The sequence below is a fragment of the Poecile atricapillus genome, chromosome 1, assembly GCF_030490865.1.
Source record: "Poecile atricapillus isolate bPoeAtr1 chromosome 1, bPoeAtr1.hap1, whole genome shotgun sequence".
In the NCBI taxonomy this organism is placed as follows: Eukaryota; Metazoa; Chordata; class Aves; order Passeriformes; family Paridae; genus Poecile; species Poecile atricapillus.
In genome coordinates, this window is record NC_081249.1 from 169,923,288 (window position 1) to 169,934,780 (window position 11,493).

The window sequence follows — 11,493 nt, forward strand, 5'->3', positions numbered from 1 at the left end:
AAAGAGTATGTTGTTTTCTTGAGTCTCTCTCAAATTACATTGGAATCACGCTGCAAAACTGTAGTGAACTCTTCAGCTTCTGTGTGGTCTGTGCAAACCAATATGTAATGTAACTAATCTATGCATAATGAGGTAGATAACACTCAAAAAGGAGTTACAGTTCTGGGAAAAGATTGAAGTCCTCCAAGGATGCAGTAATGGATTCATTCAGTTACTTAGAATTCAGCATGCAACCATATCTATGCCTATTTATATCTTAAGATGCTTCCCAATATTGTGACTATAGAGATGATGAATAAGGAGATGGGATGGTCTACAAATCCAGGCTGGCAATTTGATCAGAACCATCTGCTCTGCCTGCCATGATAATTAGTAGCTCAATTCTATAGGAACCTTGAGATGAAAATCCTAGTAGAATTTGTTTTTACTGTTTTAGGATTTGGAGCTCTCTTTGGGGGATGGAGATGAGAATGCAAAGTAACTGCAAAGCCACAGTAGAGAAGTCCAGTCCACACTGTGTTACTGAAAAGCATTCATTAAAATTTTATTATCAAAACTATAACTCAAACTTTTCATGTTCATTGAGTCCAAGTAAAATGACACTTATTTGCTTCACCTTCTTCGGTTATAAAAGAATGTTGTTTTCCACACTGGACCATGGGAGGGTTATCACTGCATTAAAAAAAATGTTTTTAGATGAAAATGTTCTTAAAAGCAAATTATATTGAGCCAAACTGTCTAGATAAACACTGTATTTTTCAAACAGCTCCAAGTCACTATGTGCTGGAATCAATGGGACATCTCTCTTGGAGATTTTTTTCTTTTACATTTAGATGATACTCAGTTCTAGTTTGTAAAGAAAACCCTCCAGAAGCTCACAGCATGTGAAGCCCGTCAGTTCTAGTAAGTGAATCTGCTGAGGCTTTATCAATTTAAAAAGCATAACACACTTATAGGAAAGCAAGTTGAAGTCTACGGTTTCTGTAAAACTCTGCATCAGCAGCTTTGTCAAGGTGGAGAAAAAAAATGTTCTTGTTTTCAGAAGTTACCATCATCTAGAAAGTTTTGCATCATATGCAGTAGACAAGACAGCTTTAGTCCTCTGAACTGACATTTGTTAGCAGAGTATCTGTTTAGTGCTATAATTTAATGTATTTTTAATTTTTCAGAAAAAAAAAAAAAACATGACCTCCAGGTTGTGATTTCTCTTGTAGATTGAGAAGGAGGGAAGTGGGGTGGCGAGGGAGGGAAGTTGCTTTGTTACTGAACAGTATAGGTCAGCTAAATCTGGCCCAAAGAAATTCACGTCAGTCTACTTTACCTATGACTCATTTCTTCCCTCTCCTGCTCAGATGGTCTGTCACCAGAGCTACCCCTTGAGTTATACAAAGGCCTAATTAACCTTCTTCATGGAAAAGCCAAGACTCTTGGTCCTTCTTGCACATGGAACTGCAATCCACTGTGTATCTCTTGGAAGCTTCCTGCTCTTGGTCCCTTCTGGAGTGAAAGAGTTTAACAAAGAACATTTGATGTAAAGAAAAGACACTGCCAGCAGCATCTCCTGAGGAAATAAAACAAGACCAGAAAACCATGAAAATACGCTTTGGAAGACTCCACTGCTAGGAATGTAATTTTAGCAAGGGGGCTGCAGTAGCTCCAGCTGCAGAGCATGGATACTGCTTTGCCTTCCACAAGTGAGAAAACAGAAAATGCCATCATTCACATTGCCTTCATCAGCCCTATTTACCTGGGGACCTCTGCAAGCTTGTCAGCTGTCTAGGGGCTCCAGAGCAAAGACTGGCATTAACTGGGCTATTCTACATTTTGAAGTGTGGGCTGAAAATCTGCCTGGAAACCTGTTCTTCACGCCCATCACACTTGGTGACATTGGTACAGCAAGGTCAGGGATATGCCAGGAAATGTATTTATTTTACAAAAGGCTTGTGAAGGCTCAGAACTGAAGTGGGAGAGGTTCAGACTTGTCGGTCTTGCTGCTGATGTGGCTTGAGACTGCAGGTGCTTCCTTCCCCACATGGCTCTGCCCAGCACTGTGTTTGCAGGGTTGCAAGGAGATGGGAAAGTGGGATTTGAGGGCCAGCTGCTGTGCAGATTTGGACAAAAATAACCCAGGCCAGTCATGCACCCCTTTTAGCAACAGCCTGTCTGTGAATTCAGCACTGGAAAGGAGTAGGACAGAGGACCATTTGGGCTTGTGTGAAAACTTCCTGGTCAGTTTTGTGACTGGGACAATCAAATTTTTCTGTGTGTTGAGTTGCTTTCCAACTAATTACTTAAATATTATTTCTGCTCTGTCTTTCATCACTCTACTTGCATTGCTTTGGGCTAGTTTGCTGTTTTTCTCAATTTTACCCAGTCTTCAGAGTATTTGACTCAATCTTTCCTTCTTTATTTTTCAGTCTCTTATCAATCTAAATCTGAATGCAAATACAAAAAAAACCCCATCATTTTTATTCATAAGCTGAGAGTCAAAAATAAACATAGAGTTTATTCTGAATTCAAACAGAACTGTTTCAGTGCTATAGCTTGAATGTAGCCTCAAAAATCTAATTTCCTTACAGAAAACAGCACTTGCTTCATCATTAAGGATGAGTTTCTGTCCATGAATGTACCTTGTTACTAGTTTTACACTGAGTTGATAACAATATTGGGCACAGCTGCAAAATACTTATTTTCCAGCCACTCATGGATCTGCTTTAAATCTTGGAATGTACTTGGTACACCTTAGTCTGGACTGTTTCTGATTAACTCCTTGGAAATACTTCTTCCTTGTTACAGGACAGAGAAAGGCTTCACAAAAAGAGGAAATCGTATCTCAAAGGGCAAGTGACCCAGCAGTTACAAATTCAGATATGCACATGCAAAGTCACATGCCACACATTTAGTGCTACTTAAATGTAATTTCAAACACCTACATCTGTAGAATTTCTTAACAGTAAGACCAATTATGCAGATATATAGGCAATTTATTTTTTATCTGTAGACTGCTCTGTACAGGTGAAGCACTGAATACTGTATTAATTTGTGCAATACCTTGGTTAAGCCAGCATCCTTGAGTTAAATAGCAGCAGAAAGATTTAACACTTTTTAAACTAGAAAGCACAGAAAAGAGGAGTGTTGATTGCTTCTCTCTTCAAATCCTGCTGCAAGAATGAGCGATGTCAAGGGAAAAGATTAAGTAGCCATTCATTTCTTGGAATTCCAGCATAGTTCTTGGAATGCCTTAAAAAGAGAACAGTTTCTTAAACTGACCCTTTTGTCTAAATGGCAGTTACAGCTAACAGAAGCATAAATTGAGCTCATTTGCTTGACCTGATTTGTATGGAAGCTTCAGAATTAAGGCCCTTTACTCTGACATGGATATGAAATTGGCCTTGAACAGAAGGCAGCAATTTGGAGCTTCTGAGTCATGAGAGTTTCTTGTGAATGTGAGGGTCATTGTAGAACAGAAGTGACTCCCTGAAGAGCTCAGTGGTTTCCAAAAAAGTTTGAAGCTCCTCTTTTCTTCTACAACATCCTCCTCCTCTTTGTCCTCCTTTTGAAAACCAGAAAAATCAAGGCAAGGTGGTAAAAATTCACATTTTGCTCTGAACAGCTGAAATGGCATTTGTGTAGTCATGGTGTCCTAGTATGTCATGTAAGTTAGTCATTTTTTTTTTTGCCAACAACATGCTGCTCAAATACTGCTTGCCCTCTTAGATGCAAGTCTGCTGCATGAGCTGTGTGTACACATTGAACACAACTTCTCAGTTTTGGTTTTGCTGACATGGTGTCAGCTGGGCAAGTTCAGGATGACAATTTGATTTTTCAATGATTTTCCAAGCTTAAAAAATGTATATATGAAGAAAGTTATGTTTTAAGGAATGAGAGAGCTGCATGTGACATGGAGGCCTTCACTTTTATCCCAGTACAAACATTACTGCAAACCAAGAAACAAGCAGTGACTCGGCACTGTTCAGTGAGGTGGATCTTGTTTCTCCTGGAAGAGTTGAATAACAATTGGTGAGCAGTTCACACGAGCAGTAGGACAGTCACACACATGAGAGAAATCCCTCAAGAACTACAGGCACTTATGATCCCGCTGTTCTGCTGGAGAGCTCTGGATATTATACAATCCTCACATTCAAGAATTCCAAAAGGCATGGTTACACCTCACTATCTACTCTCTATTTTTCAGCACATTGTACTTCATGCTAAGCTGGCTTTAGGTCATCACTAAAACATAAAGGCAATTCAGTCTTTTCAATTTCTTAATGTGAAAAGCTTAATAGTTTTGATATACTTCAGATGCTTTTGATTTTTAAAGACCACTGCATCAAATGTGGTGATACAGTTTTTATTTGAATGCATTCTAAAGTCACTTGTGTGTAAATCAAGAATTGATTGGTAAATTAAATTGCCTAAGCCATGCCAGCAGCAGCAGAGCTGGAAATTGCAAAAACCCTGTAATAAAGTGTTGCAGACAAGTTATCTCCTTTCTTTTATCAGTCTGTGAGCTGTAGCAGCAGCAAGCATTCAAAATCTACTTGATTTTACCACAGAGCACACTCAAGTGTGGTTCACAAACCGTACTGTCCTTGAACCATATGGGGTTCATAGCATGAAACCTCTTATGTTTTTCAGCTTATAAGATTGTTTTGTTACTGCTGCAGTGGCTGCCACTGTTTGCTTTGCAAGTTGCTGGTTTCATGTTCAGCACATACCCCCACAGCAGCTTCAGTCAAAATGCTTACATAAACTGGAGCCTAATAGCAATAAAGGGGATGCATCCAATTTTCCCACCTTTGAATTTCTTAGGATCATGGATAATTGTGTCTTGGAGCTTGAAGGGGGAGAACACAACAACAAGAAAAGAAAATGTTCGGTAAGTTCTGTTCCTTATGATACAAAGTTCTGAACTTATCACAAGCCCTATACAAAATGAAATTTTCTTTTTTTTTTTTTTTCTTAAATATTTGTCCAAAATTCCTCCTTTGATTTACTTTTCTTTTCTGAAAAGTTCATGGCATTGTTCAGTGATGCATTTTGCCTTGCAAGAAAAGGGTAGGCAGAACATTATTTGTAAGCTAGGCATCACTGGGGTCCAGCCTCTTCCCCATGACTCACTGCAGCTCCTGGCTGATGGCATGGCTCATCTACTCCTACCTACTTCCTTGGTCTCTTCAGATGTTTGCTCATCTCCCACTTGTCCCTGCAGGCCACTTTACACAGCTCTACCTGGTTTCACTCAACTTGAATCTGTTCTGCACTCTGTTCCTGTCATGTTTCTTGTTTGGTGGATGCTTTTGCTTTGCTCAGTGTTTATCTAGAACTAAAGGATGCTATAGCACAACACTTGTTACATCAGCGGATGGGGACGGTTCCCTGCATACTGACACCACTGCCTTTTAGATCATTCTGCCAAGGAGCAGACAGAAGCTCAGGGCACAGGATTGTAGGACAGCATAGTAGCAATCCTTCCTCAGCTGAAGTAACACTGCTCTGACTGACTAGCACAGGGAATAGTAATGGTGGGAATTAGGTGTGATAAACTCCACAAGCGTACTGTGCCTCTGACAGCACTAACAAAATTCTCAGAAGTACTGGAATAGGTAGATAAGCATGGCTCTGTGCCTCAACCAATCCCAGTTCCAGGGATATCATTCCCCTGGGGGCTGTGAAGATATCTGTGTGTGTCCATTGCTCCAGTGCTATGTTTGACAACCACCAAACTCAAAGCTGAGTGTAGGCTCAGGGGGAGAGAGAGACATGTGCTTTGGCTACAGTCACACCTTGGATGGCAGCATGAACAAACCAGATGTGCTGAAAATAGCACTGCAGGGCTATCACTGCTGCTGGGACTGCCTGGCAGATAAAAACAGCTTGCAAAACAGAGGAACAATTAAAACCTCTTTTACCTGTTTGAATATATGTTAGGCAGCTTTTTAATCTTTTCTTCTCCATCTTTCAAAATGCACCCAAAATTCACCCAGCTTGACAACATTTTACCATCACCTCTAATGACCCCAAACTCATGGCCCCTTCATGCTAGCATTTTCCCTATGCTCTATTTCTTCTGAGATTGCCCTGCTCCATCTCTTTGGCTGTGTCCACAGCTGGGGTTTCACCTCCCAGCATCAACTAGAGCCTGAAGACACTGATGAGCAGATGGTGGAGCTGCTTCTTGCACAGCCCTGCTGCTGTCCTGTGGCATTTTGCTTCTGTACAAGGCAGTGGCTCCCAGCATATCAGCTGTGGATATGAAGACCAGACCTAGGGTAAAGTAAATCATGTTTGTTGGTTAACTTTCAGGGAAAAAATATCCTCCCCTTGTGTTCAAGTATATGGTAAAATTAATGTAGATACAGGCTGAGAGAGGAATAAGGACAAGGTGGGGATGGCAGGAAATTGCAGTGTGTTCATTAGCATATGAAGAGGGCTATATTTATACCAAGTGCAAGGAAGGCAGCATGATCAGGTGGGCATTTAGGAAGGTATTTACATTTCCAGTAAACCATGAGAGAGGCTTTTCCCTAGAACTGCATGTGCCTCTGATGTTCCTTTTGAAGAAACCCATATTCCTTCCTTACCACAGATGAACTCAAACATGCTTGAGAAAAGTCCAAGTCTAAAAATTCAAGAGACTTGGATCAAGCTGCTGACTTACTACCAGCTGTGTGTGCAAAACAAACCACTTTGCTTTCATATGTTCTGAAACAAAGACTGCAGTGAAATGAAGATGTTACCTCACAGGTTCCTTGAGGCACAGGTCACCTTTATCAGAGATCCCTGGGTAATTAGTAAAGTGCCCCTACTGATGCTACCGAAATAAAGTAATCCCCAGTTGAGGAATACGAGGATTATATTGTAAAGTGGAAGCTCAGCCTCCTTAGAGCCACTGTGAGCCTGGCAGCTGGTGATGGTGATGATGTATCCCGTTTTGTGTACTTTTAGATATACAGTTCAGCCTGTTGTGCATCTTGAAAGCTTAGAACTAAGAAGATTGATTTATAGAGTTTCTGAATTGTCACTGAAATTTTAGGAGTGTATTAAATAAAAAAGAAAAGGCTTATTGAACAATATCTGTCTCTTTAAGTGACATTTCCTGTGGAGTGAGATACTCTTCAGTGTAAGGAACCTGAGAAGCTGGTCAATATTTGTGTATAAAGTATTTCAAGAGTTCTGTTTTGCCAAACCTTACATCAAATCACTAGACAGTTTGAATATTATAACCTGTATTTCAAGCAGGATGGAATGGAAGCAAAGAAAAAGTTGCCAGGAGTCTGTATTGAGGTTGCAGTGGAACTGGTCTTTCATTTGCACATCTAACCATTATATGGGTTTGATCCGACTTGAAGGAGTATTTTCCAGTGTATCAGCAATTTCATGTGCCAGCCACCACAGATCTAGAAGGGCTCAGGCTTGGAAGGCTTCTGTTTCTCTTGCATATATGCAGCAAAGATAGCACACTGCTGAGTCAAAATAAGATAGTATAGGTATATTTGAAATTCACTTTATTAACTAAGATTTTCAGTCCTTGTTTATAGACATGAAAAAGAACCAGATCCAAAAAACTGTATTTAAAAGGTTGGAGTCAGAAGTAATTAATGCTTAAAGTGACTCTATAACCATACACAGCCAACCTACATAAGTGCAGATCCTCAAGAGGTTTGTGATTAGTAGTTAGCCTTACTTCTGCCTAATATATTGGTACCTTGAGATGTAATAAACACTGTACTGCTAAGAATCATTTACAGTGAGAAGACTTCATGGAAAAAGCTGATTCTTTTCAGTCAAAGTTTTAGCACAAAACTGCCTGTTTCTACTTCTAGAGGAAGGTGTCCCTGTGTCAGGCTAAATACTGACAACCTCCCACCTCTGCTTCCTACTGCTCCTTCCACACACACCTCCGTCACAGCAAGCCCCTGCTGAAAAGGACAGCATGTGACATTGCAGGTCACAGCAGCTCCTTGGTCTGCAAGGGAATTGTTGCTGCGTTACGTGAGACGAATCACATTGTTCTGGACAGATTCTCACTGAAGGAATAAGACTTGTATTAGTTTGCACTATTGCTTGTGCTGTCTGACTCAATGAATTTTATGGCTGAACAAAGCATGAGCCATCAGTGGATCAATTTTTCAGGCTCCTGCATTCACCCTTCTCTCTGAATGGGTCTGGCTGCCCTGGTCCTTGAGGACGTCCTAGATGGATCCCATTCTCTTGGGCTGCGGAATGTACAGAGTTCACCCAAAGACTTACTGAGCTGCCTTCATAAAATGTTTGGCCCTGTGAGCTCACAAGAACTGTCACCTATTCTTTTTTAAAATATTTTCTTCTCTAAAAGAGCATTGTGGATTGAAAACCTCTATTACTCTAACCCTGAGTGTTTTCAACCTGGCTTCACTGTCCTGTGGTTATGCAGCTTGCTCCTGTTGTCCTGTTTCTCTAACAAGATTTGTTTCCTTCTTGCTCATTACAGAGCCCCTTTCTCATCCCCCTGTTGCAGAAGCCTTGAACCCTCTGTGCACCCCAGCTCCACAGCTGGTGTGGGTCACTCTCTGCTCCTTGGGCCAACACCATCCCAAGTGATGTGGAATGGCATATCCTCAGCTGGCAGCAAAAAAAAGAGTGGGGAAGGAGCTGGGCAAAGGAGATAGGGCAGAACACAATGAAGTATCATGTGGGAATGGCTTTTCCATGTTACACTGGTTTCTGCATATAACAAAAAATACCTCTTTCCTCCCAGCCTGACATTTTCCTCTCATTTCTTTCTTTCTTTCTTCTCCTAGCTTCAGGTCATCCCTCTTCATGACCTCTCTGAAGCCACTGTGGTTAAAAAACAGGGTAGTTTGTTTTTTACCTGGGTACCACACTTGGATAAGTTTAGAAAAAATCTAATTCTCTCCAGGCTTACCAGCTATAACTTAACCAGAGTTTACCAGCTATTTAAGATAACGAGTCCAGATAGTTTCCTTAAACTGCCAAGGATTCTGTCAGTTTACATCCAAGAGAATGACTGTTGACAGGGAGCCTGGAAACGTTTGGGACGGAGCAGCGCAGCTTCTGCACTGGGTCCTGCTGGAGCTCCCCCAGCCTGGCTTGCTGCTCTCCTTGGGAGCACAGGGAGCTCTGGGACTCTAATATGCACCTGCTGGGGTGATGGGGACCAACATCTGCCAGAATCAGCTTTTGCACACAAGAATTTTTAACAGAAAATTTCTTTAAAAAAACTCCTGAGAGAGCCTGACACTTCTCTTTGTGGAGTTAATAGTGAAGCTCCTACTTCATTTCAGTGGGGCAGGGTCAGCTTTTCCATCTGTGTAATACTCAGGGAGTACTGAGATAAAGACCGGAAAACCTGACAGCTGCAACATTGTGGTGTTTGGAAAATGGAACTTTACGAATGTTTATTCTCATCACAGAAAATTCTTTCTTTATTTTCACTACATTCTCCTGGGATCTGCAGCTCATTATTGCAAAAGAGGCAAGACTAAAAGCAGAGGCCAAGGTGTGCTCAGGAAAGTATCACAAGTATTAGAATGCATTTGTGCACACATGCTTATCAAGCAAACATGTAAATATATATTCACCTGCATCTTCTAAGAGCGATTCATGACAGAAGTGTGCACACACTATAGGTGATTGTTTGGAATTTTATTAGACACCAGTCCATACACCGAGGCACTTTCTCAGGCATTACTCAGGAAAAACTCACAGCTTTAACATTATAGTGCTTAAATACACGAAAATCCATAATACATTGCACAGTGTTTTTCTTTCAGCACAAAAGTTACAATATTTCTGTTATCATGAGCCTCTACAAAAGCATGTAAGTTAAGTGCTTTAAAAATATTTTCTTAGTAACTTTTGGACATGTGTCTTCGGGTCCACTGTAAGAGATCTAACCTCCTTTGCCTCAAAAGAAAAACAGGATTCTGTTTCCAGCCCAGAATTCATTAAACACTTGATCAAATTCCTGTTGTTTTGCATTTGCCATTTCTTCCCCAGTTATTTCTGGAATTTCAGAACTTTTCTGCATTTCTAATAACTCAGGTTAGCCATTCCAAACTGAAGGAATCTGAAAAGTTGTTCTTGGACAAGAGTTGTCACTAAACAGAGTTATCAGGTTCAGAGAAGGAATTTAGGCTTGTCCAATAAAACCAAGTAAGTTCATGGCAAGTGTATTTGATTATGAAAAAGAAGTTCCATAAAGTATTTAAAGGGAATAATTTAAAGGGTAGTAAAAAGTTCATCTCTTACTTATCACTTTGATAATGTGTTAGGTTTTACTAATTTTTAATTCATTTATTTAAAAGGGCTAGAATGCTTTCTTCTTTCTTTTTCTTTCTCAACAACATACACAAAAGCAATATCCCCCAACGCAGACTTGCACTAGGACATGGGATGGAAAACTTATGTTATAAAACCCATCTCCTTTTGCTTAAAGCAGAGAGATGTGCTGAGAAACTGTACAGTATGACAACATTTTAAACACAGAGGAGACGAGATTTATCTGGCTAGTATATAAAACAAAACAAAAATCGAACACCAATGTTACAGTGCTATATTGAAACAAACCACATTAATTAGATGCTTTGAAGTCAAGCCTATATTTTCTTCAGCTTTTTCATGAATTATTGATCCACTTTCCTCATTAAATGGAATGGCAGGCTCTTGCAGTAAATGGAAAAGTGGCTACAACATTTATATAATCAAATATGCTCTGCATCTGGCAATAAAACACGTTTGTGTGTAACACACGTTTTCTGAATTGACATCCCTGCAAAAGAGATTTACTAGAACAACCACATTCCTCTCCTTTTGTCTCTAAAGCACAGCTTGCCTTGCATCATCATGCAATCCAGTGTTCTACTCTGATCGCATTAAACAAAATATTTTCCAAGAGCCTGTATTGTGCATTGTGCAACAGAACATTTCTCCTCTATAATGAGATGTAAATAAACTGTCTCACTTACCTTATTTTCTCCATTTCTGCCGCAGAGGCCTACAAGAAATCAAATAATAGGAGCAAGTGAATGAAAGAAAACATTCACTCTGCAGATTTATGCATAGTTAAGGCTTTCCGAATGCTTCTCGACAAGTGGCTACAAAGCGGCGGCGAGCGAGCCCCACATCTGCAATAGCCGAAAATAGCAGCGGCAGCTGAAGTGGGGAGCAGAGGCGAGCGCAGTGGGAGCCCGCGGTACCCACGAGCCCTGGCCACCAGAATGACTCAGTTGTAGCGCCGAGGCAGAAAATGGGGAGGGGAAAAAAGAAGAAGAAGGAAAAAAAAAAAAAAAAAAAAAAAAGCAAAAAGCAAGCAGCAGCAAGTAACAGGTTACTGAGCCTCCTGGGTTTCCCAGGGAAAGTTGAATTGCCGTGCTACCCTGTGTGCGGTGGGCATGGCAGCGGGCTGGGCTGGCGGGGATTGACAGTGACTTCATCACACGTGAATTTGGAGCTCAATTCATCATCTCTCACAGAGCCCGGCAGATG

At 40.7% G+C, this 11,493-nt stretch overlaps 1 protein-coding gene across 1 annotated transcript in view; it reads right to left on the reverse strand.

Annotated features, from left to right (window-relative positions):
- BEGAIN (brain enriched guanylate kinase associated) overlaps positions 1-11,230 on the reverse strand; it is a 115,046-nt gene extending 103,816 nt beyond the window's left edge. The window contains exon 1 of the mRNA XM_058847834.1: positions 10,974-11,230. Coding sequence (XP_058703817.1) covers positions 10,974-10,987 — 14 coding nt within the window. The 5' untranslated portion in view covers positions 10,988-11,230. The remainder of the gene's footprint in view (positions 1-10,973) is intronic.
- Positions 11,231-11,493: the final 263 nt, after the last annotated feature.